Below are 27,897 nucleotides of genomic sequence, written 5' to 3'. Positions count from 1 at the left end.
TTACACTGCACGTAAACCTGTCTTGACTGGGTCTATGGATAAACATGGAACAGAACACTAGAGTGTGGTATTCAGGAAGGATTCTGGAATGTTAAGTGGAAACAGATTCTGGTTCTAGAACCTGGAGTAGTTCTGGAATGCTTCAGCCAGATGTTCTGGAAGAGTGTAATGTTGATGTGATTGTGACATCATCACACCTTGACCACAGCCTTGCCGATGTTGTCCCCCTGTAGCATGCCCATGAAGGCAGCAGGCATGTTGTTGAAACCACTGGTGATGTGTTCATTGCATCTCAGCTTGCCCTGAAGGATCAACACAAACATTTTATTCTCCTCCTCCTCGTCATTAGCGCATCACCTCATCATCGTAATCATCATCACCGCCATCATCACTGTCATATTCATCCTCACCACCATCAGGCTTACACAGTCTTTAAGAACTGTTTTCCTGGATTCACTTAAAACTACTTTCAGAAGGAATCTTTACTGGATGGGTTTCTATTGTATCCTGAATGTCCTGAACACTGGTAATAGAACACTGGTAGCAGAACACTGGTAATAGAACACTGGTAATAGAACACTGGTAATGGAACCCTGGTAATGGAACCCTGTCCCTGAATCTCAGTCATCCAGGCCAATATTGTCACTAGTACCAGAACACTGGTAGCAGAACACTGATAATGGAACACTGGTAATAGAACATTGTTAATAGAACACTGGTGATGGAACACTGGTAATATAACACTGGTAATGGAACCCTGTCCCTGAATCTCAGTCATCCAGGCCAATATTGTCACTAGTACCAGAACACTGGTAATGAAACACTGGTAATATAACACTGGTAGCAGAACACTGGTAATATAACACTGGTGATAGAACATTGCTAATAGAACACTGGTGATGGAACACTGGTGATGGAACACTGGTGATGCAACACTAGTAACAGAACACTGGTGATGGAACACCGGTGATGGAACACTAGTAATAGAACACTCATATAAGAACACTGGTAATAGAATACTGGTAATGGAACAATCAAATAAGAACACTGGTAATAGAACACTGGTAATAGAACACTCATATAAGAACACTGGTAATAGAACACTGGTAATGGAACACTCATAAGAACACTGGTAATGGAACACTCAAATAAGAACACTGGTAATGGAACACTGGTAATGGAACACTGGTAATAGAACACCGGCAACGGAACACTGGTGATGGAACACCGGCAACGGAACACTGGTGATGGAACACTCAAATAAGAACACTGGTAATAGAACACTGGTAATGGAACACTGCCAATATTACCAGTGTTATATTGGCAGTAATGGAACACTGCCAATATAACACTGGTAATATAACACTGGTAATGGAACACTGGTAATATAACACTGGTAATGGAACACTGCCAATATAACACTGGTAATATAACACAGGTAATGGAACACTGCCAATATAACACTGGTAATGGAACACTGCCAATATAACACTGGTAATATAACACTGGTAATATAACACTGGTAATGAAACACTGGTAGCAGAACACTGGTAATATAACACTGGTAATGGAACCCTGTCCCTGTATCTCAGTCATCCAGGCCAATATTGTCACTAGTACCAGAACACTGGTAATGGAACATTGCTAATAAAACACTGGTAATGGAACATTGCTAATAAAACACTGGTGATGGAACACCGGTGACGGAACACTGGTGATGGAACACTGGTAACAGAACACTGGTGACGGAACACTGGTGACGGAACACCGGTGACGGAACACTGGTGACGGAACACTCATATAAGAACACTGGTAATGGAACACTGGTGATGAACACTAGTAATAGAACACTCATATAAGAACACTGGTAACAGAACACTGGGATGGAACACTAGTAATAGAACACTCACATAAGAACACTGGTAATGGAACACTGGTGATGGAACATTAGTAATAGAACACTCATATAAGAACACTGGTAACAGAACACTGGTGATGAACACTAGTAATAGAACACTCACATAAGAACACTGGTAATGGAACACTGGTGATGGAACATTAGTAATAGAACACTCATATAAGAACACTGGTAATGGAACACTGGTGATTGAACACTAATAATAGAATACTAGCAATAGAATCCTAGTAGAACCCTCTCTCTGTACCTCAGTCATCCAGGCCATCAGCCTCCTCAGTGACTGCTGGTGTTTGTGTTTCCAGCGAGCACACAGGAAGCCCTCCATCCTCAGCTGTTTGAAGATCATATAGGTGTGTACATACGGCCCTAAAATATAAACACATACAGTAGCCAAATATTAACAAACATTTCTACGGATTCAGTTATACAGATACAGTAAGATCATATGGGAGTGAACTAACAGCCCTGGCATATAAACAAATACCTGTCTGTGGTGTAGTGTTGTTGTACTCTATGGTGCAGTATCCTGTCTGTGGTGTGGACAGTATACCTGTCTGTGGTGTGGACAGTATACCTATCTGTGGTATGGACAGTATACCCGTCTGTGGTGTGGACAGTATACCCGTCTGTGGTGTGGACAGTATACCCGTCTGTGGAGTGGACAGTATACCCGTCTGTGGTGTGGACAGTATACCCGTCTGTGGTGTGGACAGTATACCCGTCTGCGGTGTGGACAGTAAACCCGTTTGCGGTGTGGACAGTATACCCGTCTGCGGTGTGGACAGTTTACCTGTCTGTGGTGTGGACAGTATACCTGTCTGCGGTGTGGTGTCGTTGTACATGGAGATGCTTCCACACACAGCTATTCTGCCATACTCTCTCATCTGAGGCATCACTACACTGGAGAACTTCCCACCAACCTAGAGAGAGAGAGAGAGAGAGAGATTGAGCTTTGATACACACACACATACACACGCATGTCCACAAACACGCATGTCCACACACACGCATGTCCACATACACAAAGAATGCGTGTGTGCGAGTGGTGCAGCGACCTCACGTTCTCAAAGTAGCAGTCGTATCCGTGTGGCGCGGCCTCCCTGAGTGATTCCTCCAGAGAGGTGACAGTCTTGTAGTTGAAGACCTGGTCAAAACCCAGCTGCTTTAGATAGGACACCTTGGTATCTGTCCCCGCACAGCCCACCACTCTGCAGCCCTGAGGACGGACACACACACACACACACACACACACACACACACTATACATTATGAAAGTCACTGGTAACACACAGAGACACATGGAATGTAGAACATAACTTGTCCTCATCTTCAGGAAGCAACTAACACTGTGGAGACGTTGTGGGAACGCTCTGGGAACGTTGGGGGAATGTTGTACCTTGATCTTGGCGATCTGTCCCACCACTGAGCCCACGGCTCCTGCTGCAGCGTTCACCAGAAGAGTCTCCCCCTTCTTTATCTCACACACCTCCTCTAGTCCATAGAGAGCTGTCAGACTAGAGAGATATCATCATCATCATCATCACCATCAGCACTATTATAACCACTAATGTATATCACACACCTCCTCTAGTCCATACAGAGCTGTCAGACTAGAGATATCATCATCATCACCACCATCATCACTATTATAACCACTAATGTATATCACACACCTCCTCTAGTCCATACAGAGCTGTCAGACTAGAGAGATATCATCATCATCATCATCATCATCAGCACTATTATAACCACTAATGTATATCACACACCTCCTCTAGTCCATACAGAGCTGTCAGACTAGAGAGATATCATCATCATCATCATCATCACCATCAGCACTATTATAACCACTAATGTATATCACACACCTCCTCTAGTCCATACAGAGCTGTCAGACTAGAGAGATATCATCATCATCAGCACTATTATAACCACTAATGTATATCACACACCTCCTCTAGTCCATACAGAGCTGTCAGACTAGAGAGATATCATCATCATCACCACCATCATCACTATTATAACCACTAATGTATATCACACACCTCCTCTAGTCCATACAGAGCTGTCAGACTAGAGAGATATCATCATCATCATCATCATCAGCACTATTATAACCACTAATGTATATCACACACCTCCTCTAGTCCATACAGAGCTGTCAGACTAGAGAGATATCATCATCAGCATCATCATCATCAGCACTATTATAACCACTAATGTATATCACACACCTCAACCACACAGGGCAGTCTGCATATCTATCTATCTATCTATCTATCGAAATCCATCCATCCATCCTACCCAGGCATGCCGATGGCCCCCAGGGCCAGGGAGAGGGGGATGTCCTGGGGCCAGTCTGGCAGCACAGGGGTCAGCTCTGCCCCATCACACACCCAGTGACTCCTCCATCCACAATCACTGACCACATGGCAGCCGACTGGGAAGCTGGGGTTATAGCTTTGGATCACCCTGGAGAGAGAGAGAGAGAGAGAAAGGTGAGTGTGTGTCAACATGAGTGTCAGTCAGTCTGTAGTGTGTCAACATGAGTGTCAGTCAGTCTGTAGTGTGTCAACATGAGTGTCAGTCAGTCTATAGTGTGTCAACATGAGTGTCAGTCAGTCTATAGTGTGTCAACATGAGTGTCAGTCAGTCTATAGTGTGTCAACACGAGTGTCAGTCAGTCTATAGTGTGTCAACATGAGTGTCAGTCTATAGTGTGTCAACATGAGTGTCAGTCAGTCTGTAGTGTGTCAACATGAGTGTCAGTCAGTCTATAGTGTGTCAACATGAGTGTCAGTCAGTCTATAGTGTGTCAACATGAGTGTCAGTCAGTCTATAGTGTGTCAACATGAGTGTCAGTCAGTCTATAGTGTGTCAACATGAGTGTCAGTCAGTCTATAGTGTGTCAACATGAGTGTCAGTCAGTCTATAGTGTGTCAACATGAGTGTCAGTCAGTCTATAGTGTGTCAACATGAGTGTCAGTCAGTCTATAGTGTGTCAACATGAGTGTCAGTCAGTCTATAGTGTGTCAACATGAGTGTCAGTCAGTCTATAGTGTGTCAACATGAGTGTCAGTCAGTCTATAGTGTGTCAACATGAGTGTCAGTCAGTCTATAGTGTGTCAACATGAGTGTCAGTCAGTCTATAGTGTGTCAACATGAGTGTCAGTCAGTCTATAGTGTGTCAACATGAGTGTCAGTCAGTCTATAGTGTGTCAACATGAGTGTCAGTCAGTCTATAGTGTGTCAACATGAGTGTCAGTCAGTCTGTAGTGTGTCAACATGAGTGTCAGTCAGTCTATAGTGTGTCAACATGAGTGTCAGTCAGTCTGTAGTGTGTCAACATGAGTGTCAGTCAGTCTGTAGTGTGTCAACATGAGTGTCAGTCAGTCTATAGTGTGTCAACATGAGTGTCAGTCAGTCTATAGTGTGTCAACATGAGTGTCAGTCAGTCTGTAGTGTGTCAACATGAGTGTCAGTCAGTCTATAGTGTGTCAACATGAGTGTCAGTCAGTCTATAGTGTGTCAGTCAGTCTATAGTGTGTCAACATGAGTGTCAGTCTATAGTGTGTCAACATGAGTGTCAGTCAGTCTATAGTGTGTCAACATGAGTGTCAGTCAGTCTATAGTGTGTCAACATGAGTGTCAGTCAGTCTATAGTGTGTCAACATGAGTGTCAGTCAGTCTATAGTGTGTCAACATGAGTGTCAGTCAGTCTATAGTGTGTCAACACGAGTGTCAGTCAGTCTATAGTGTGTCAACACGAGTGTCAGTCAGTCTATAGTGTGTCAACATGAGTGTCAGTCAGTCTATAGTGTGTCAACATGAGTGTCAGTCAGTCTATAGTGTGTCAACATGAGTGTCAGTCAGTCTATAGTGTGTCAACATGAGTGTCAGTCAGTCTATAGTGTGTCAACATGAGTGTCAGTCAGTCTATAGTGTGTCAACATGAGTGTCAGTCAGTCTATAGTGTGTCAACATGAGTGTCAGTCAGTCTGTAGTGTGTCAACATGAGTGTCAGTCAGTCTATAGTGTGTCAACATGAGTGTCAGTCAGTCTATAGTGTGTCAACATGAGTGTCAGTCAGTCTATAGTGTGTCAACACGAGTGTCAGTCAGTCTGTAGTGTGTCAACACGAGTGTCAGTCAGTCTATAGTGTGTCAACATGAGTGTCAGTCAGTCTATAGTGTGTCAACATGAGTGTCAGTCAGTCTGTAGTGTGTCAACATGAGTGTCAGTCAGTCTGTAGTGTGTCAACATGAGTGTCAGTCAGTCTATAGTGTGTCAACATGAGTGTCAGTCAGTCTATAGTGTGTCAACATGAGTGTCAGTCAGTCTATAGTGTGTCAACATGAGTGTCAGTCAGTCTATAGTGTGTCAACACGAGTGTCAGTCAGTCTATAGTGTGTCAACATGAGTGTCAGTCAGTCTATAGTGTGTCAACATGAGTGTCAGTCAGTCTATAGTGTGTCAACATGAGTGTCAGTCAGTCTATAGTGTGTCAACATGAGTGTCAGTCAGTCTATAGTGTGTCAACATGAGTGTCAGTCAGTCTATAGTGTGTCAACATGAGTGTCAGTCAGTCTGTAGTGTGTCAACATGAGTGTCAGTCAGTCTATAGTGTGTCAACATGAGTGTCAGTCAGTCTATAGTGTGTCAACATGAGTGTCAGTCAGTCTATAGTGTGTCAACATGAGTGTCAGTCAGTCTATAGTGTGTCAACATGAGTGTCAGTCAGTCTATAGTGTGTCAACACGAGTGTCAGTCAGTCTATAGTGTGTCAACATGAGTGTCAGTCAGTCTGTAGTGTGTCAACATGAGTGTCAGTCAGTCTATAGTGTGTCAACATGAGTGTCAGTCAGTCTGTAGTGTGTCAACATGAGTGTCAGTCAGTCTATAGTGTGTCAACATGAGTGTCAGTCAGTCTATAGTGTGTCAACATGAGTGTCAGTCAGTCTATAGTGTGTCAACATGAGTGTCAGTCAGTCTATAGTGTGTCAACATGAGTGTCAGTCAGTCTATAGTGTGTCAACATGAGTGTCAGTCAGTCTATAGTGTGTCAACATGAGTGTCAGTCAGTCTATAGTGTGTCAACATGAGTGTCAGTCAGTCTATAGTGTGTCAACATGAGTGTCAGTCTATAGTGTGTCAACATGAGTGTCAGTCAGTCTATAGTGTGTCAACATGAGTGTCAGTCAGTCTATAGTGTGTCAACATGAGTGTCAGTCAGTCTATAGTGTGTCAACATGAGTGTCAGTCAGTCTATAGTGTGTCAACATGAGTGTCAGTCAGTCTATAGTGTGTCAACATGAGTGTCAGTCAGTCTAGTGTGTCAACACGAGTGTCAGTCAGTCTATAGTGTGTCAACATGAGTGTCAGTCAGTCTGTAGTGTGTCAACATGAGTGTCAGTCAGTCTATAGTGTGTCAACATGAGTGTCAGTCAGTCTGTAGTGTGTCAACATGAGTGTCAGTCAGTCTGTAGTGTGTCAACATGAGTGTCAGTCAGTCTGTAGTGTGTCAACATGAGTGTCAGTCAGTCTATAGTGTGTCAACATGAGTGTCAGTCAGTCTATAGTGTGTCAACATGAGTGTCAGTCAGTCTATAGTGTGTCAACATGAGTGTCAGTCAGTCTATAGTGTGTCAACATGAGTGTCAGTCAGTCTATAGTGTGTCAACACGAGTGTCAGTCAGTCTATAGTGTGTCAACATGAGTGTCAGTCAGTCTGTAGTGTGTCAACATGAGTGTCAGTCAGTCTATAGTGTGTCAACATGAGTGTCAGTCAGTCTATAGTGTGTCAACATGAGTGTCAGTCAGTCTGTAGTGTGTCAACATGAGTGTCAGTCAGTCTATAGTGTGTCAACATGAGTGTCAGTCAGTCTATAGTGTGTCAACATGAGTGTCAGTCAGTCTATAGTGTGTCAACATGAGTGTCAGTCAGTCTATAGTGTGTCAACATGAGTGTCAGTCAGTCTATAGTGTGTCAACATGAGTGTCAGTCAGTCTATAGTGTGTCAACATGAGTGTCAGTCAGTCTATAGTGTGTCAACATGAGTGTCAGTCAGTCTATAGTGTGTCAACATGAGTGTCAGTCAGTCTATAGTGTGTCAACATGAGTGTCAGTCAGTCTATAGTGTGTCAACATGAGTGTCAGTCAGTCTATAGTGTGTCAACATGAGTGTCAGTCAGTCTATAGTGTGTCAACATGAGTGTCAGTCAGTCTATAGTGTGTCAACATGAGTGTCAGTCAGTCTGTAGTGTGTCAACATGAGTGTCAGTCAGTCTATAGTGTGTCAACATGAGTGTCAGTCAGTCTATAGTGTGTCAACATGAGTGTCAGTCAGTCTATAGTGTGTCAACATGAGTGTCAGTCTATAGTGTGTCAACATGAGTGTCAGTCTATAGTGTGTCAACATGAGTGTCAGTCAGTCTATAGTGTGTCAACATGAGTGTCAGTCAGTCTATAGTGTGTCAACATGAGTGTCAGTCAGTCTATAGTGTGTCAACATGAGTGTCAGTCAGTCTATAGTGTGTCAACATGAGTGTCAGTCAGTCTATAGTGTGTCAACATGAGTGTCAGTCAGTCTATAGTGTGTCAACATGAGTGTCAGTCTATAGTGTGTCAACATGAGTGTCAGTCAGTCTGTAGTGTGTCAACATGAGTGTCAGTCAGTCTGTAGTGTGTCAACATGAGTGTCAGTCAGTCTATAGTGTGTCAACATGAGTGTCAGTCAGTCTATAGTGTGTCAACATGAGTGTCAGTCAGTCTGTAGTGTGTCAACATGAGTGTCAGTCAGTCTATAGTGTGTCAACATGAGTGTCAGTCAGTCTATAGTGTGTCAACATGAGTGTCAGTCAGTCTATAGTGTGTCAACACGAGTGTCAGTCAGTCTGTAGTGTGTTTGCATCCACATGCTCGCCTCCCTCCCCCATAATGTACCCTTACTTGGCAACTTGTGATCCAATCATCACGTCTCCCTCCTTCATCATCGTCTGGCTGTAGGGTCTCATGTAAGGGTCCACACTGAGGAACACAGCCTCCAACAGGACCTGAACAGTGGTCTATTCATTAGTACACACCGTAGCGAAATATTTTGCAACTGAAAATATTTTGCTACAAAAATGTGTAATTTGTTAAGGGGTGTATTCATTAGTGGACACCGTTTTGCAAAGAAAACACGTGTTTTTTTGTTGGAAATATTCTGATTAGTCCCACCCCGTTTCGGCCCAGATAACCTGTTTCTAGTACAAATGTATTAACCACAGGTTATCAAGTCATTTCACATGCCATGGAACATGTTAGAATTGCAAAAGGAACGTGTTCATTTTGTGTGAAGTTCCCGGTAGGGCTTCAGTACGTGTCCAAGACCATTTACCCCTCTGGGGCATTAAAGGGCAATTCCGCCACTTTTCAACTTCATATTCTTTATCTCCAGCACCAATCCAGTGTCTACATGTGAAAACAGTGTGTTTCTGTGATCCGTGGTTAAAAAGAGAAGAAGGTCCTCAAAAAGTATTCTGTGACGTCACAGGGTAGAATTAAAACAGTGATTTCTTGCTCCCCGTGTCACTGCAAATCTCAGTGTTGGAAAAACACTGTTTTAAAATGTTTTAACTTTTGATGATGTCATCAAGTAGAACCTTTTTAAAGTTATATATTTTTTCTACAAAACATAGAAATGCAGCATTTCCACATATGTAGACACTGGTATTGTGCTGCATATGATGAAGATAAGGTTGGAAAATTGTGGATTTGCCCTTCAAAGTCGATCCTATCCTATCCTATCCTCACCTGTCCATCCCTGGGCTGCGGCAGCGTCTCCTCCCTCAGATGGAAGTCACTAGCCTTGGGGAAACCCTGGAAGTGCTGGTGTAACGTCCAGGCCTTGGACACAACCATGGTGCTCTGCTCCTCAGGTCTAAGACAGTAGATCTGTAGAGACTGGCTGGAGGGAAGAGGAGGAGGAGACTGAGGTCTGAGTGTATGAGAGAGACAGAGGGAGATGTAGAACATGTGTTGTGTGCCTTGGGTTGAAATCACAGGGTAAATATTTGCATTCCTTTGTGCATATGCTAATAAATCCTATCACAGCTATGTTTACTCAGGGCAGGTCACGAAAACGACTTTGTACCAATGTTTTCTATGGGCAAGTCATGAAAACTATTGTTTAGCCATGTTTACTCAGGGCAAGTCATGAAAACTATTGTTTAGCCATGTTTACTCAGGGCAGGTCATGAAAACTATTGTTATGACATAAAAACAGATGAAGCTACTTTGGGTTGGGAGCAAAAATACATTTTCATTCTCTTGTAATTCATTCTCATTCTCTCTTGTAATTCAAATGATTCTATTTCATTACCTGAATATGCTGATTACTGCAGCATAAAACTCAGGGGCGCAACTTTGGTTTTTTGAAGTGGGGGGGGGCATAACAATAAATATATTATTAACAGCCTACCCGACCGCTCGGAGACGTCCGCATGGTCCTAAAGCACACATTTGCCTTGTTTTGTATCACATTCCAATGATAAAACTGTGTGGGAGAACATTGAAATTTCTTCATGCTCCCGTCCCCAGTGAAAGTTGTGCCCCTAATAAAACTGAAGAAGTAAGTCCAGCTATCCTAGTCTTCAGACTCTACATTTTATTTATTTATTTAACTAGGCAAGTCAGTTAAGAACAAATTCTTATTTACAATGACGGCCTACCCCGGGCAACACTGGGCCAATTGTGCAGCGCCCTATGGGGCTCCCAATCACAGCCTGATGTGATACAGACTGGATTCAAACCAGGGTGTCTGTAGTGACACCTCTTGCACTGAGATGCAGTGCTTTAGACCACTGCACCACTAGGGAGCCCGTGTACCTCGAGTACATTCCTTACCAAGCTATATTTCACTGTGTAAAGCGTATGAACTATTGTCATCTATGTTTTCTATTAAAGAATTTGGTAATTGAATGGAATAGACATCTAAGCACTGCCACTGTGGATTTCAGAAAGCTTCATTTCAGCTACTTTGCAACAGTGTTGCTATGGGTTACTATATAGGTGGCTGTAAGGACTTTGATCTCGAATGCATCTCGAATGTCCACTTCATACAGAGAAATGACACCCCAGCAATGAACTAAAGCAGCCGTTCAGAATGAAATATAGTTGTGATGAATGGGCTTTTATGGAATGCAATATATGCACGTGTTCAGACAAGACAATTCAACCCAAGGCTGGTCCCAGATCTGTTTGTATGCCAACTGTAGCCAACATGAAACCAACTCCTATTCCTATAGTCGTTGTCTGTGGTTGAAGTTGAATTCTTGGTTTGAAACAGACGACCAAGCTATTCTGTGCTAGCCTTTATGCTTAATGTTAAACTGATCAATATGTGTTGTTTGCATCCGCTACAAGACCATGGTGATTGCCTACGGAGCTGTGAAGGGAACGGCACCTCCATACCTTCAGGCTCTGATCAGGCCCTACACCCAAACAAGGGCACTGCGTTCATCCACCTCTGGCCTGCTGGCCCCCCTACCTCTGAGGAAGCACAGTTCCCGCTCAGCCCAGTCAAAACTGTTCGCTGCTCTGACACCCCAATGGTGGAACAAGCTCCCTCACGACGCCAGGACAGCGGAGTCAATCACCACCTTCCGGAGACACCTGAAACCCCACCTCTTTAAGGAATACCTAGGATAGGATAAAGTAATCCTTCTACCCCCCCCCCCCCCCCCCCTTAAAAGATTTAGATGCACTATTGTAAAGTGGTTGTTCCACTGGATATCATAAGGTGAATGCACCAATTTGTAAGTCGCTCTGGATAAGAGCGTCTGCTAAATGACTTAAATGTAATGTAATGTAATGTTAGTTCAATGTTTCTCAGGCGTCAACATGCGGAATAGACCTACTTCAGCAACAACAACAAAAAGGCGAGGAGCTGAGGAACCCTACCTGTAAACTACATGCGTGCTGGTAAGCATCTCATCCAAGCAGCCAGATAACGGAATGGGACTAGTCCAACTTTTAGCTAAAGCGAATCCACACTCGTACGAAATCCGTTAGTAAACGCGTAATTACGCCACCGCGAAATCGACTGAATGAGTGTAGGCCAACGTCTCCTAAACGCGGAACATGTAAATTCGATAAACCTTTGTACTAGACAAACACTGAATATTAGGGTAGAAAGTGTGGATATGTCTGTTTACTTTACCGTTTGGTCCGTGCTTGCGCGTCTGCTGTTTCAGTTCAGGCTCGCCCACGTCTGCTGGAGAAAGTTGGCTTGTCGGTGGATCTCAGGATTGGATATAGTAGCCGATCTGTTGCAGTGTCCGGAAGGGAACTGTGGGCTTTGTTACTGGCGTTGGAGTTATAACGTTGCCTAACCTTTCACCCTAATATTTCCTCACCGACCTCATTGAACAGTGGCACGCTCTGCAGTGACAGAAGTCTTAGCCTAATGCTACGTCCATAACCAAGTGGAAAGGTAGTATTTGCCATGTACGACTTGGAAAATTCCTCTTGAACGTCCCCTCCAACTGGTAATTACTAGATATGCTGACCTCTGACGTCACATACTAAGAAAATGACCTCCAGAACAGCATTTTTGGCAGTTAAATGCAACAATAAAAAGCAATCTATGAATATCGTTTTGTAACAATAATAATTTGTTTACAAGCATGGTTAATGCAGTTTGTTGGCTTTTAGCCAATTGCAGTTTCTCAATGAGTTCAAAGCATGTGAATGCATCCAACGTGTATTACGACTTCACAACTGGTACTTAGCACCTTCCCACTTTGTTATGAACGCAGCATTTCTCCGTCAACTTATGCTGCATTCATAACCAAGTGGGAAGGTAGTGTCGTTAATACTAGAGGTGTGCCGAGTAGGCAGACAAATTAGTGTTTTTTATTTAACATTTATTTAACTAGGCAAGTCAGTTAAGAACAAATTCTACAAATGAGAAAAATTCAAATAAGAACTAATTATTATTTACAATGACGGACTACCCCGGCCAAACCCGGACGACGGTGGCCCAATTGTGCGCCACCCTATGGGACTCCCAGCCGGATGTGATGCAGCCTGGAATCGAACCAGGTACTGCAGTGACACCTCTTGCACTGAGATGCAGTGTCTTAGACCACTACACCACTAAGGAGACCGAGTGGCGTAAAGGATATGAGCAATTTTCTTGATACGATTATGATTAGAGTATTTTTTGTATTATTCGTGATCGAAAAAATATATACATTTTCGTGTGCCAGCACTTATCTTTCTCATGTCAGTCAGTCAAGTGAGGTGCTGCTACATCGTCTAAATAGCTCAACTGGCTAGTTTGCCTGTCTGTAAAGAGAAGGGCGGGCTGTATATTGATCCTGCTGTTCTGATTGGATAGAGTGAAGCTGTATTTCCATGTCCACTCGCTTCATAATTTCACCCGATCACTTTCACTTCTGTTTCGGTGTGATCATTCACGTTAGCCTGCTGCTATGATAATTCACATGGCAAGGACGTTTGCTATCAAGCTATCAATGTGCTTAATATCTAACAAACGGGCGAGGGTAGGGAAAAAAGATGAAACGCGCATTCTGACTGATAGCAAAATGGTCTGTCCACTGCAAGTTGAGGACACAGACACAGGTCAAACACACACACCCCTCCGCAACTCCTAATCTGCAGGTTGTTTGGCCTATAAACGTACAGGGAGAAAGGTATTTGCCAACTACTTAGGCATGTTAAAACATTGACGTTTTTTACAAGCACGAGTATCATCCGATCCGACTGTCAACTGTCAATTTACAGATAAGATTACGAATACGAGTATGGCCATGTCGGCACACCCCTAGTAATTACCAGTTGGATGCATTCACATGCTTTGACCTCATTGATAAATGCCGATAAGTTAATGGCCAACAAGTTGCTAGCTATTTGTTTAACCTTCATTTGACTAGGCAAGTTAGTTAAGAACAAATTCTTATTTACAATGACAGCCTACACCGGCCAAACCCGGACGACGCTGGGCCAATTGTTCACGCCCTATCGGACTCCCAATCACGGCCGGTTGTGCCTCTAGCACTGAGATGCAGTGCCTTAGACCGCTGCGTCACTTGGGACCCCAAGTGTAAACTAAGTGTTCAAAAAACATATTGATAGATAGTTTTTTATAAATAATGTTTTGTTGTTAAATTTAACTGCCAAAAATGCTCTTATCGAGGTCCTTAGTAGGTGACATCAGAGTTCAATATGTGTGAGAAGTTGAAGCTCAGAGATTTCCCACTAGTAATTACAAGTTGAAGGGGCATTAAAGTGCATTTTTCCCAGTCGTATGTGGTAAATACCACCTTCCCACTTGGTTATCAATGCAGCATAACATTAAAAAACATTAGTGCGTCTGTGGTAGCAGTGGTAGCCTAGCCCTAGAAACAGTATGCCAAATTTAGGATATTGACTTACATTTGGATATTGTCTTTTTTATTTAAATGTTTATTATTAATATCATACGTTTGGCATTCTATTTATAGGGATATTGGCAGCATATTGTTGCACATATTTCATTTTATTCTTCCACCTCCACATTAATCGATTAATCACTTTTTTTTCCCATAGTAGCTGATAGTCATAGGCCTAGCTCTGGTCCAGGGCGTTAGTGCGCGTTTCACTTCTAAAATAACGCTTTGAACACACCGACTGTAATAGCGCAAAATAGTATGCTGCGTCATCTAGATATGTGTGCAACAAAAGTTCAACATTCACCTTCTGCTACCATTTCTGTCAACCCGTTTACGCATACGTTCGATAAATCCAACGTATTGCAACAGCCTCTGCAACGCAATCGTGCAAGGCAAACGCAGCGTTCTATTGGAAATGAATGTACTTCTGGTTTACCAAAACGCAAAACTTCAGTCACTCTGTTCAAAGCGTAAGATAGAAGAGGAATGCGCACTAACGCTCTGGACCAGAGCTATGGAAGGAGGAACTGAAGATTGAAGCTCCAATCTATTTCGCTAGGTGGCGACAATAGTCCAGACAAAGTATCAAGGATTTTCTACACACCGATACACCAAGGCTTTTGCACTATTATTACCAGTACAGCGTAATGGTCTGTAGGGACCTATTATATTACCAATACAGCATACATGGTCTATACTAACATATTATATTACCAGTACAGCGTACATGGTCTATACTAACATATTATATTACCAGTACAGCGTACATGGTCTATACTAACATATTATATTACCAGTACAGCGTACATGGTCTATACTAACATATTATATTACCAGTACAGCGTACATGGTCTATACTAACATATTATATTACCAGTACAGCGTACATGGTCTATACTAACATATTATATTACCAGTACAGCATACATGGTCTATACTGACGTTGTACTGTTAAATAATAAGCTGTTACGTTTCTTTGCTAATACATCAGGATTTCTATTACTTAAGCTGCTTCGCCAGTCCACTTAACTCCATAACAGTTTCTGATAATATAATGTTGGGATTTCATTACAAAATAAAAACATAAACAGCCTAAAATTCTCGTTTGAATATCCAATGTGACTAAATTATGTCGCCGGCTGGGTTTTGAACCCGGGTCATATGTGCAAGAGCAGACTGTGTTAGCCCACCATGCTAAGATAAGGGTCAAGTTACCTATGGTTGTTTTCCCCAATCACTTTGCCAAATTTTCACAAGAATGAGCTTAACACAAAAATCTAAAACAGATCATCAAAATGTCTCATGTTTCAAAACACATAGTTACAATGTGGACGGTGTCTTCTCACACATCCAGTGGAGGGTCGTTGTGCATGGTACGTCGTTCCAACTCTTTAGTGGGTCTGATACCTTCTTTGAGAGTTGAGCGCAGTCTTCACCCTGATCTGCATCATTTGGTTCCCCATCCCTCCAATACCTATAAACAAGACAACAAAATAGACGGCAAAAAGTAATTAAAAAAGCAATCAAACAGGCTACAGCACAGATAGACGGTAAAAAGTAACCTGGAACAACACAGATAATCAGACGGTAAAAAGTAACCTGGAACACCACAGATAATCAGACGGTAAAAAGTAACCTGGAACAACACAGATAATCAGACGGTAAAAAGTAACCTGGAACAACACAGGGAAACAGAAGGTAAAAAGACATCCAACACATACATATGACATTTACATTTTAGTCATTTAGCAGACGCTCTTACCCAGAGAGACTTACCGTTGGTGCATTCATCTTAAGATGACAAGGTGGGACAACCACATATCACAGTCATAGTAAGTACATTTTTCCTCAGTAAAGTAGCTATCCGCAAAGTCAGAGTTAGTAAGGGGTGAAAAAGTAAAGTGTGAGTGTTAGTTCATGAAAGGCTTTTGGGGGGGTGTGATGGGGGGGGGTATGTGGGATGATTTAAGCTACTTTCTGAAGAGGTCGGCTTTCAGATGTTTTTTGGGAGATTGGCAGGGACTCTGTTGTCCTAGCTTCAGGGGGAAGAGATTGGACTGGGCTTCCGTAAAGGTTGGCCAAGAAACCAGAGGTGGGAGAACTGAGTGCTCGGGTTGGGAGAGAGCTGATCAGAGATGCACGCTCAAGTCTTTTGAACAGAAAATAGAAAAAGGATACCGGTCTGTAGTTTTTGATGTCAGAGGAGTCGAGTGTTGGTTTCTTGAGGAGGGGATTGGATCGGGACATTTTGAAGTCAGGGACGCAGCCAGTGGTCAGGGATGAGTTGATGAGGGAGGAGAGAAGGTCTCCAGAGATGGTCTGGAGAAGGGAGGAGGGGATGGTGGGCAGGTTGTCGGGTGGAAGTTACATTTTCCTCCTTTTTCACTCAGCTGCCCACAGCCCTGTTCTGTAAGCTCGCAATGAGTCACAGCCACAGGGCAGGAGGGGAGGGCCGAGCCGGCCGGGAGGAAAGGGGACAGTGCGAGTCATAGGATGTGGAAAGGGAGGAGAGTAGGGTCAAAAAGCCAGAATCGGGAGACAGGAGGGAGAAGGATTTAGCAGAAGGGAGAGATGATAGGATAGAAGATGAGAGAGTAGCGGGAGAGAGAAAGAGTGAAGATTGCGACGGCGCATGGCCATCTAGATAGGGGCTGAGTGGTTAGGGATGGAGGTGAGGGAGACAGAAAAGGAAAGAAAGTAGTGATCAGAGACCTGGAGGGGGTTGCAGTGAAATTAGTAGGAGAACAGAGACCTGGAGGGGGTTACAGTGAGATTAGGAGGAGATCAGAGACCTGGAGGAGGGTTACAGAGAGATTAGGAGGAGATCAGAGACCTGGAGGAGGGTTACTGTGAGATTAGTAAGAGAACAGAGACCTGGAGGGGGGTTACAGTGAGATTAGTAGGAGAACAGAGACCTGGAGGGTGTTGCAGTGAGATTAGTAGGAGAACAGAGACCTGGAGGAGGGTTACAGTGAGATTAGTAGAAGAACAGAGACCTGCAGGGGGGTTACAGTGAGATTAGTAGGAGAACAGAGACCTGGAGGAGGGTTACAGTGAGATTAGTAGGAGAACAGAGACCTGGAGGGGGTTGCAGTGAGATTAGGAGGTGAACAGCCTCTATTAAAGTTGAGGTCAAGCGTATTGCCTGCCTTGTGAGTGGGAGGGGACTGGGGAAAGGTGAGGTCAAAAGGGGCAAGGAGAGAAAACGAATCGGAAATGAAGGAAAGAAATGAATCAAAGGCAGACGTCAGGAGGTCTAAGTCGCCAAGTACGAAGAGCGGTGACCCATTGTCAGTAAATAAGCTTTAAGATGTCAAGCTCATTGAGTAACTCTCTAAGGGCACCTGGTGGGCGATAGATAACAACAATGTTAAGCTCAAGTGGACAATTGACAGTGACAACATGAAATTGAAATGAGGAGATGGACAGGTGAGAGAGGGAGACAAGAGAAAATCTCCAGTTAGGAGAACTGAGTAGTCCTGTGCCATCACCACAACGACCAGATGCTCTCGAACTATGAGAGAACACGTAGTCAGATGAAGAGAGAGCAGTTGGAGTTGCAGTGTTCTCTTGGGTGATCCATGTCTCCGTCAGAGCCAAAAAGTCAAGGGACTGAAAAGCAGCATAGGCTGAGATGAACTCTGCGTACTTGACCGCAGATCGGAAAACCAGGAATTCCACATGGGTTGTGCGTGCATGGTACACTAAATTAGAAGTGTTGTAGTCAAAGGGTGGGGAGTGTCTGTAAAGCCTACAGGGAGAGGAGCGAACAGGTACACACTAATAGTTGCCAAATCTACAAAAGAGCAGGAGAGGAGGAACCACCCCCTCCAATACAGCCACTGATTACCAAAACAACAACAGTCCCAAATTGCCCTGCCCCTTAATCCTGGTTGACGGGTCAACAATCACCTGGAAGTTATGAGCAGTCAGCAGTTCACGCACCAAGTGCTTAAAGTAGATGGCCCTAGCTAGGGAAAAGACAGTACTAGACAACAACAAATTAGGACAAATGATATGTATCACTCCTGGAGATATCATGAGCTATAAAATTAGCTATAACATTAATCACACTGAGATGGAGCCTCAGAAACTGGTTATGTACACTCAGAAAAAAGAGGTGAAGCCACTCCCCCTTCAATTCAGGAGTCCTAGCTATAGAAGGAAGCACATAGAAACAGACAGTAAAAAGTAATCCAATACCAACACAGATAATCAGACGGTAAAAAGGAATTTGTTACAAATTAGACTGTAAAATATCATCCAGAACAAGTTCACTCACGTAGTGCCAGGTGCTGATGATTGGCCTAATGCGCCATCGTTAATCCACTCCCAAACCCCCTCTGTATTGGTGTCATGGAAACCAAGATAGATGTCCAGGCATCCACTCCATTCATGGATAAATTCCTATTGTTTTGTCACAAAGAAAATATCCAGTCACAAAGAAAAGATCTTGAATCACATACAAACATACTTTTGTGTCAGGATTATTCACATTTTATTTTGGAGGGGGGGCTTGCAAACATTGGTTAAAGATAGTGACATGATAAAGTGAAAAACAAACAGGAGTTGAAATAGAAACAAAATGTTGAAATGATCAAAACATATATTGACTAACTCCCTCTCACCTGTTCCTTTTTGCTGTTAATGATCACCAGGTGTGCTCCTCGCTTCAGACAGTCCTGCCTGCTCTCTGTCCAGGATTTCTTCTCAGTAGAGAGGTAGTACCAACTGGACTCAAACTTCTGCCATCCTTGGGGACAGGAGCGTAGAGGTTATTTCATGACAAACCCATGATAGCGATCACATTTGTCTACATCAGGGACAAAATAGCACCTTATTCCCATACGTAGTGCACTACTTTCAACCAGGACCCAAATGGCATGGTCATTTAGAAACAACAGTGTCCTTGGTGACTTTCAGTGGGAATGGAAGCTTGTCCTTTCAGTTCCCCAAACTGTTTTGACCTAGATTCAATCAGATCAAGTGTTAAGGCGACTGCAGACAGCTGCATAGCGGATGTTTTGCTTGTGTTGGAGGTGGAACTGTGTTAGAGCCGTGAGTGGCTGCTCTTGTGACCAATGTCACGAAGCCACAACCACCTCACTTGTGTTAGAAGTTCAGAACGAGAAAGTGTAGGCTATATAGAAATAATGATGCTCGAATGGAAAAATCATTCAAATAAATAATGCAGATTCTATCATTAGAATCATTACAGTGTTCGAATGTGTAAACAAGGCTGCATGGGATCTCTTAATGCGAATCTGTGCAGCCAATTGCAATGTCTGCATTAGGTACACTGAGTGTACAAAACATTAGGAACACTTGCTCTTTCCATGACATAGACTGACCAGGTGAATCCAGGTGAAAGCTATGATCTCTTATTGATGTCACCTGTTAAATCCACTTCAGTCAGTGTGGATGAAGGGGAGGAGACAGGTTAAAGATGGATTTTTAAGCCTTGAGACATGGATTGTTTATGTGTGCCATTGAGAGGATTTATGGGTAAGACAAAAGATGCCTTTGAACGGGGTATGGTAGTAGGTGGTAGTAGGTGTCAGGCACACCGTTTTGAGTGTGTCAAGAACCGCAAAGCTGCTGGGTTTTTCACACTCAACAGTTTCCTGTGTGTATCAAGAATGGTCCACCACCCAAAGGACATCCAGCCAAATTGACACAACTGTGCATTGTAGTCAGTATGGACCAGCATCCCTGTGGAATGCTTTTGACACTTTGTAGAGTCCATGCCCTGAAGTGAGGCTGTTCTGGGGGCAAAAGGGATGAAAGTCAATAATAGGAAGGTGTTCCTAATATTTTGTACACTCAGTGTATAATGCCAGGAGCTGCTTGTGGATTTGACAGCTCTAACGCAGTTCCACCTCTGACACCATCAAAACAACTGCTATGTGGATGTCAGCTAAACCGGATCTGATTAAATATACCCCTTACTGAACATGAACTGATCTGCTCTAGTCTATTTGAAATATCCAAAACTCAAAAAATATGCTTTGCTTGGTTGCTTTCCACAGAAACCTTTTTTTAAACAAAAGTCTGACCCCTACTTACTGAGAAATGAACCATCACACCAAAAGGTCATTTTTGATTAATCAACACAGCTCCATCCTGTTTACTTTCCAAACACTGGGAAGACACACATGACAAACCAGATGCCTACTCAGCAGCCTGGTATCAACTGATAAGCGTCCACAGCCAGCTGCCTTCGCAGAAGCCTGATATCAACTGATAAGCGACCAGAGCCATCTAAGTACACATAAATCTGTCTTTGCTGACAAATCTAGGTGTTTTTGCCAACTCTTTGAATAATCTACATCAAAGGTTCTTAAACATTTTCAGCTCAAGATCCAAATTAGAAATTGACCTTACTCCCATGACCTAAATTGTCCTCCAATGTCCCAAATTATGAAGAAATAGTGTGTAGATGTACTCATAACTTGCAACCCACCTCCCACATGCTCAGGGCCCACTTTCAGTCCCGACCCATAGTTTAAGAAACTCTGGTCTACATGCAGAGTATTGCACAATTGATCATCCAACTAATGAAATTATCAGATTTATCTTGTATCCGTTACATGTCCGTTTAGGTTAAAAATCCATTGTGTTGGATGGGCACAGCATAAGTTAAAAATGAAATAACACTCATTTCGAGGTAATCCAATGGATTACATTAAATGACTTGTATTGTAATCCGTCCAACCCTGATCGGTAAAAATACACAAAATCAAGCGCACCTAAAATATATATTCTTTAGAAAACAATTAGGCTGCTATTTGGATCAAGCCAGGCCCCCAGTGTCCGATCTGGAGCATGAAGTCAAGTGCTCTGTTGGTCGCCCACTGCATAGCAAACTAGCAGTGCCCAAAAAACCCTGGTCTGCCTTAGAAAGACGAAATCCATTACGATCGCTAGAACGGCCCCATTTTTTTAAGATGCTGTTTTGGGCTCAACAATTTGTTTACTAAGATCAAGTTTGATCCCCTAGGTGAATTATTTGAAAGTTTTCTACAAATCGGGATATTTAATTAAATAGTGATAAATTCTGATCACTATGTTGTCATCACACAGGACCACGTGCTGACACAGACCAATCACGGGCCGGCAGGCTTAGAGGAGGCTCACGCCCTGATACACGTGCTCTCAGGCAGGATGAAAACGACTACGTCGACCATGATGCTTTGCTAGTTACGGCTGCTTTCAACGTGATCCTTAGCGATTTTCTGGGTGACATTCAGCCCCATTCAGCAATATGGCACGCTTCAAATTAAAATAATTACGGCTTCATTCGCCATCAGAAATTCTCCATAATAAATGAGTGGACGACGTCAGCGTTATCACTATGTACTGGTCTTAATGTCTATGGATCTAGCAGATCTGGAGTACTGTGAAACAGTCGATTGATCTAGCACAGTGGTTCCCAAACTTTTTATAGGCCCGTACCCCTTCAAACATTCAACCTCCAGCTGCGTACCCCCTCTAGCACCAGGGTCAGTGCACTCTCAAATGTTGTTTTTTGCCATCATTATAAGCCTGCCACACACACGCTATGCGATACATTTATTAAACATAAGAATTAGTGTGAGTTTTTGTCACAACCCGGCTCGTGGGAAGTGACAAAGAGCTTCTATAGGTCCAGAGCACAAATAATAATATAATAATAATAAATAGTTTTGCTGTTTATTTAGCCATCTTACATATAAAACCTTATTTGTTCATCAACAATTGTGAATAACTCACCACAAGTTAAGGAGGAGGGTGTGCTTGAAAGGATGCACATAACTCTGCAATGTTGGGTTGTATTGGAGAGAGTCTCAGTCTTATATCATTTTCCACACACAGTCTTTGCCTGTATTTAGTTTTCATGCTAGTGAGGGCCGAGAATCCACTCTCAAATGGTACATGGTTGCAAAAGGCATTTTTGTCTTAACAGCACGGTTTGCCAAGGCAGGATATTCTGAGCGCAGCCCTATCCAAAAATCTGGCAGTGGCTTCTGATTCAATTCTATTTTCACTTTATCGCTTGTTGCAATTTCGATGAGGCTCTCTTGATCAGATATTGGTAAGTGGACTAGAAGCAGGGCATGAAAGGGATAACGAATTCAGTTGTTTGTGTCGTCCTTTTCCAGTTTTTGATGACTTGGAAATGGATATAAATAGTATTGTTCTTTTGTAAGAAAAAGTGTGTGGAATTCACCCACTGATGCAATGTATTGTCAACTGTAAATGTGAATGAAAATTCGTCCTTTTCGGGAAAGTACCTCCGTAATTGTGCACCCAATTCACTCAGGTGCGTCGCTATATCATATTTGACATTGTCCATAAGCTTTAGTTCATTTGCACACAAAAGAATCATACAATGCTGGAAAGACCTGTGTATTGTCCTTGTTAATGCAGAAAGAAAATAGATCCAGCTTCTTAATCATAGCCTCAATTTTGTCCCGCACATTGAATATAGTTGCGGAGAGTTCCTGTAATCCTAGATTCAGATCATTCAGGCGAGAAAAAACATCACCCAGATAGGCCAGTCGTGTGAGAAACTCGTCATTATGCAAGCGGTCAGGCAAGTGAAAATTATGGTCAATAAAGAAAACTTTAAACTCGTCTCTGAATTAAAAAAAACGTGTAAATACTTTGCCCCTTGATAACCAGCGCACTTCTGGTTATGTTGTAAAAGCGTTACATGGTCGCTGTCCATATCATTGCATAATGCAGAAAATACACAAGAGTTCAGGGGCCTTGCTTTAACAACTTAACCATTTTCACTGTAGTGTCCAAAACATCTGTCAACCTGTCAGGCATTCCCTTTGCAGCAGGAGCCTCTCGGTGGATGCTGCAGTGTACCCAAGTGGCGTCGGGAGCAACTGCTTGCACACGCGTTACCACTCCACAATGTCTCCCTGTCATGGCTTTTGCACCATCAGTACAGATACCAAAACATCTTGATCACCAAAGTCCATTTGATGTCACAAAGCTGTCCAGTACTTAAAAAATATCCTCTCCTGTTGTCCTGGTTTCCAGTGGTTTGTAGAAGAGGATGTCTTCCTTAATTGACCCCCATAAACGTAACGGACATATACCAGGAGCTGTGCCAGGCCCGCCACGTCTGTTGACTCCTTCAGCTGTAACGCATATAATTCACTGGCTTGTATGCAAAGAAGTAATTGTTTCAAAACATCTCCTGCCATGTCAGTGATGCGTCGTGAAACAGTGTTGTTTGATGAAGTCATTGTCTGTATAGTCTTTTTGGCCTTTTCCCCCAGCATTGTCCCAGCCATGTCCACGGCAGCAGGAAGAATTAAGTCATCCACAATAATATGGGGCTTGCCTGTCCTAGCCACTCGGTAGCTCACCATATAAGACGCTTTTAGCCCCTTCTTATTAATGGTATCTGTTGCTTTTATACATGTCTTACTACTCGAAAGTCGTCTTTATTCTCGCTCCAAAAACTGTGGCTTATTTTTCAAATTGTCATGTTTGTTTCTAAATGTCTGCACAAGAGTGAAGGTTTATGGTTAATGTGATTGGATGTTAATTATTTTACTAGGCTACCTGTATTTTACATGGTATTGTTTTTTCGCTGAACACTAGATGGTTTAATTTTATTTTTTGCAGTGAAACGAGGCTACTCAGGCGAGAGAAAAAAAACTCACCCAAATGTATAGCCCCGTTGGAAAATATAAATGTACTGTTTGAAAATGTGAATCATTTAAAAAAATGTGGATCACATTTTTATTTGGCGTACCCCCGACAGCATTGCGCGTTCCCCAGTTTGGGCAGACCTAATCTAGCAGATCTGGAGTACCACAAAACAGTCAAGTCATTTTACAGTTTCTTACCACTGCTCTGTTTGTTTAGCTCTTCCTTCAAGTGGTCTCTCTCTTTAGTCAGGGTGTTGTAACTAGTCTGTAGCTGGTCTTTCTCTTTAGTCAGGGTGTGGTAACTGGTCTGTAACTGGTCTCTCTCTTTAGTTAGGGTGTTATAACTGGTCTGTAGCTGGTCTTTCTCTTTAGTCAGGGTGTGGTAACTGGTCTGTAACTGGTCTCTCTCTTTAGTCAGGGTGTTACTACTGGTCTGTAACTGGTCTCTCTCTTTAGTCAGGGTGTTAGAACTTGTCCTTAACTGGTCTTTCTCTTTAGTCAGGGTGTTGTATCTGGTCTGTAGCTGGTCTCTCTCTTTAGTCTGGTTGTTGTAACTGGTCTGTAGCTGGTCTCTCTCTTTAGTCAGGGTGTTGTAACTGTTCTGTAGCGGGTCTCTCTCTTTAGTCAGGTTGTTGTATCTGGTCTGTAGCTGGTCTCTTCCTTTAGTCAGGGTGTTGTATCTGGTCTGTAGCTGGTCTCTCTCTTTAGTAAGGTTGTTGTAACGGTTCTGTAACTGGTCGCTCTCTTTAGTCAGGGTGTTGTATCTGGTCTGTAGCTGGTCTCTCTCTTTAGTCAGGGTGTTGTATCTGGTCTGTAGCTTGTCTCGCTCTTTAGTCAGGGTGTTATAACTGGTCTTTAGCTGGTCTCTCTCTTTAGTCAGGTTGTTCAAACTGGACGTCTGGAATCTCTCTGCAGAGTAGTAATGACCAATGATTCGGTTATCTGTCAAAATAGAAACATATCGATTTTTTGGACAATTTTATAAAACGAAATTCAGCCACACGAGTGGATATGGTATACACATGTGCTTACATCACTGAGGACAACACAGTAATTTCCCCACTGTGGTCATTTGAACATCTAAATATTGAACTACTGATGATGAAGAATGTAAACTCAGCAAAAAAAGAAACGTCCTCTCACTGTCAACTGCGTCTATTTTCAGCAAACTTAAAATGTGTAAATATTTGTATGAACATAAAAATATTCAACAACTGAGAAATAAACGGAACAAGTTCCACAGACATGTGACTAACAGAAATTGAATAATGTGTCCCTGAACAAAGGAGGGTCAAAATGAACAGTCAGTATTGTCACGACTCCTACCGAAGGTGGCCCCCCCTCCTGCTCGGGTGGCGCTCGGCGGTCGTCATCACCGGCCTACTAGCTGCCACTGATTCCCTTTTTGTTTTACCCCCTTTTCGTTATTAGGTGCACCTGTTCCTAGTTGGGCTGATTAGCGGGCTTTATTAGCCAGCAGGCCCGCCTGCTCTTTGTGCGGGATTGTTTCTCTGTTTGCTTTACTTGGTGACACTCTGATTTTGTATTTTGCAGTAGTGCGTGTGTTTGCGCCAACAGTGTTTTGTCCCCTGTGTTTGGGGCACCTTGTTTTGTTGTGCTCTTTGATCGCTGTTTTGGGAAGGCTTGTGTTTTAGCCGTTGTGGTTATTAAAGCCACTACCCTGTATCGCTGCTTCCTGCATTTGATTCCTCCAGTATGACACCCAAGCCTTACAAGTATCTGGTGTGGCCACCAGCTGCATTAAGAACTGCAGTGCATCTCCTCCTTATGGACTGCACCAGATTTGCCAGAAGCCCTCACCCGCCGATCCAACAGGTCCCAGACGTGCTCAATGGGATTGAGATCCGGGCTCTTCGCTGGCCATGGCAGAACACTGACATTCCTGTCTTGCAGGAAATCACGCACAGAACGAGCAGTATGGCTGGTGGCATTGTCATGCTGGAGGGTCATGTCAGAAGGAGCCTGCAGGAAGGGTACCACATGAGGGAGGAGGATGTCTTCCCTGTAACGCACAGCGTTGAGATTGCCTGCAATGACAACAAGCTCAGTTCGATGATGCTGTGACACACCGCCCCAGACCATGACGGACCCTTCACCTCTAAATCGATCCTGTTCCAGAGTACAGGTCTCGGTGTAACGCTCATTCCTTTGACGATAAACGCGAATCCGACCATCACAACTGGTGAGACAATACCGCGACTCGTCAGTGAAGAGCACTTTTTGCCAGTCCTGTCTAGTCCAGCAACGGTGGGTTTGTGCCCATAGGCAACGTTGTTGCGGGTGATATCAGGTGAGGACCGGCCTTACAATAGGCCTACAAGCCCTCAGTCCAGCCTCTCTCAGCCTATTGCGGGAACAGTCTGAGCACTGATGGAGGGATTGTGCGTTCCTGGTGTAACTCGGGCAGTTGTTGTTGCCATCCTGTACCTGTCCCGCAGGTGTGATGTTCGGATGTACCGATCCTGTGCAGGTGTTGTTACACGTGGTCTGCCACTGCGAAGATGATCAGCTGTCCATCCTTTCTCCCTGTAGCGCCTGTCTTAGGTGTCTCATCGTACGGACATTGCAATTTATTGCCCTGGCCACATCTGCAGTCCTCATGCCTCCTTGCAGCATGCCTAAGGCACATTCACGCTGATGAGCAGGGACCCTGGGCATCTTTCTTTTGGTGTTTTTCAGAGTCAGTAGAAAGGCCTCTTTAGTGTCCTAAGTTTTCATAACTGTGACCTTAATTGCCTACCCTCTGTAAGCTGTTCGTGTCTTAACAACCGTTCCACAGGTGCATGTTCATTAATTGTTTATGGTTCATTGAGCAAGCATGGGGAACAGTGTTTAAACCCTTTACAATGAATATCTGTGAAGTTATTTGGATTTTTACGAAATATTTTTGAAAGACAGGGTCCTGAAAAAGGGCCGTTTCTTTTTTTTACTGAGTTTATTAGTGAAAACATAATAAACGTATAAACTTACAGTAGACAGACAGGCCTATGATCCCAGCCAGTAGGAGAACACACAGCAGCCCCAGACACACTGCAGCAACTCCGGATGGTCTCTTCCACCACTGAAAATTAGCTGAATCTCAAGGTATTACAAACTCTCTCGGGTAATGTTATTTTATTTTTTTATATATCATCCAGAATTGTAAGGGGACTAATAGGTTCTCGTCTGAGAAAGTGGTGTGTGTGTGTGTGTGTGTGTGTGTGTGTGTGTGTGTGTGTGTGTGTGTGTGTGTGTGTGTGTGTGTGTGTGTGTGTGTGTGTGTGTGTGTGTGTGTGTGTGTGTGTGTGTGTGTGTGTGTGTGTGTGTGTGTGTGTGTGTGTGTGTGATCTGTACTTGCATTGATACCTGAAAATGTAACACCAATGTAATCCTTTTTTCTGGGCTTGTTGGCATATGTGTCTTTATCAATATCCATGGTCTGCATTGTTGGATTCTCCACCTGTGTTTGTACAGATTGTCTCTTACATTTTTACACTCAAATGTGTATCTGTGCCTTATGTATCGTTATTTGAAATACTGGAGGTGAGCTTGACGTAGTTTATTTACTCATTACAGAGGAAACAATGGGATAGTCCCAAACGTACAAACTCAATTGGTGATTACTCTGCTTAGGTAAAATATTAATATTTTAAACATAAAGTTGTATATATCTAACCCCCCCCCACAGACAGTGCACAACATTAGCATGTATTAATCAGGTGAAATGATGAAGAAAAGTCTTACCACGGTCTTTGAGAGTTGAAAAGAAGAGATGCATCCAAATATATTACATTGGTGTGTAAATATGTCCAATGTAACAGATGTACTGAGTGAGCACGAAATGTAAGATTGGAGTTGTGTGTTTTTTGTCCAAACCACTGCACATTT

General features: G+C 43.2%; 1 protein-coding gene across 10 annotated transcripts; it reads right to left on the bottom strand.

The window, feature by feature from the left end:
- Nucleotides 1-67: 67 nt before the first annotated feature.
- On the bottom strand, nt 68-27,897 carry LOC106591609 (prostaglandin reductase 1). 10 transcript variants are annotated; one of them, XM_082978564.1, is made up of 16 exons: nt 27,754-27,897; nt 27,376-27,469; nt 27,001-27,102; nt 24,208-24,951; nt 18,985-19,109; nt 18,639-18,763; nt 15,681-15,830; nt 9,714-9,867; nt 8,868-8,971; nt 4,223-4,390; nt 4,057-4,084; nt 3,315-3,404; nt 2,979-3,134; nt 2,733-2,838; nt 2,166-2,284; nt 68-302 (listed from the first exon to the last, which is right to left on the bottom strand). In XM_082978564.1, the coding sequence occupies exons 2-16, from the start codon at nt 27,452-27,454 to the stop codon at nt 192-194; spliced, it is 2,361 nt and encodes a 786-aa protein (XP_082834690.1). In that variant the 5' UTR covers nt 27,455-27,469; nt 27,754-27,897; the 3' UTR covers nt 68-191. The 10 variants fall into 10 exon arrangements, with proteins under 10 accessions (XP_082834690.1, XP_082834689.1, XP_082834688.1 ...); XM_082978563.1 differs by lacking the exon at nt 4,057-4,084 and adding an exon at nt 3,592-3,619; XM_082978562.1 differs by lacking the exon at nt 4,057-4,084 and having other exon boundaries at nt 3,315-3,432; nt 27,754-27,896.

This window comes from Salmo salar, chromosome 08 (genome assembly GCF_965601325.2).
Source record: "Salmo salar chromosome 08, fSalSal1, whole genome shotgun sequence".
Lineage (NCBI taxonomy): Eukaryota > Metazoa > Chordata > Actinopteri > Salmoniformes > Salmonidae > Salmo > Salmo salar.
This window is presented reverse-complemented; position numbering and strand designations above follow the sequence as displayed.

Bases quoted from the DNA above. Each gene is read 5' to 3' on its own strand.
- LOC106591609 (XM_082978564.1), bottom strand. From the start codon at position 27,454: ATGCAGACCATGGATATTGATAAAGACACATATGCCAACAAGCCCAGA. The intron at 27,103-27,375 runs GTATCAATGCAA...CTTGAGATTCAG, and splicing joins CATTGGTGTTACATTTTCAG to CTAATTTTCAGTGGTGGAAG. The intron at 3,405-4,056 runs GTGTGTGATATA...GGACTAGAGGAG, and splicing joins CTCTGTATGGACTAGAGGAG to GTGTGTGAGATAAAGAAGGG.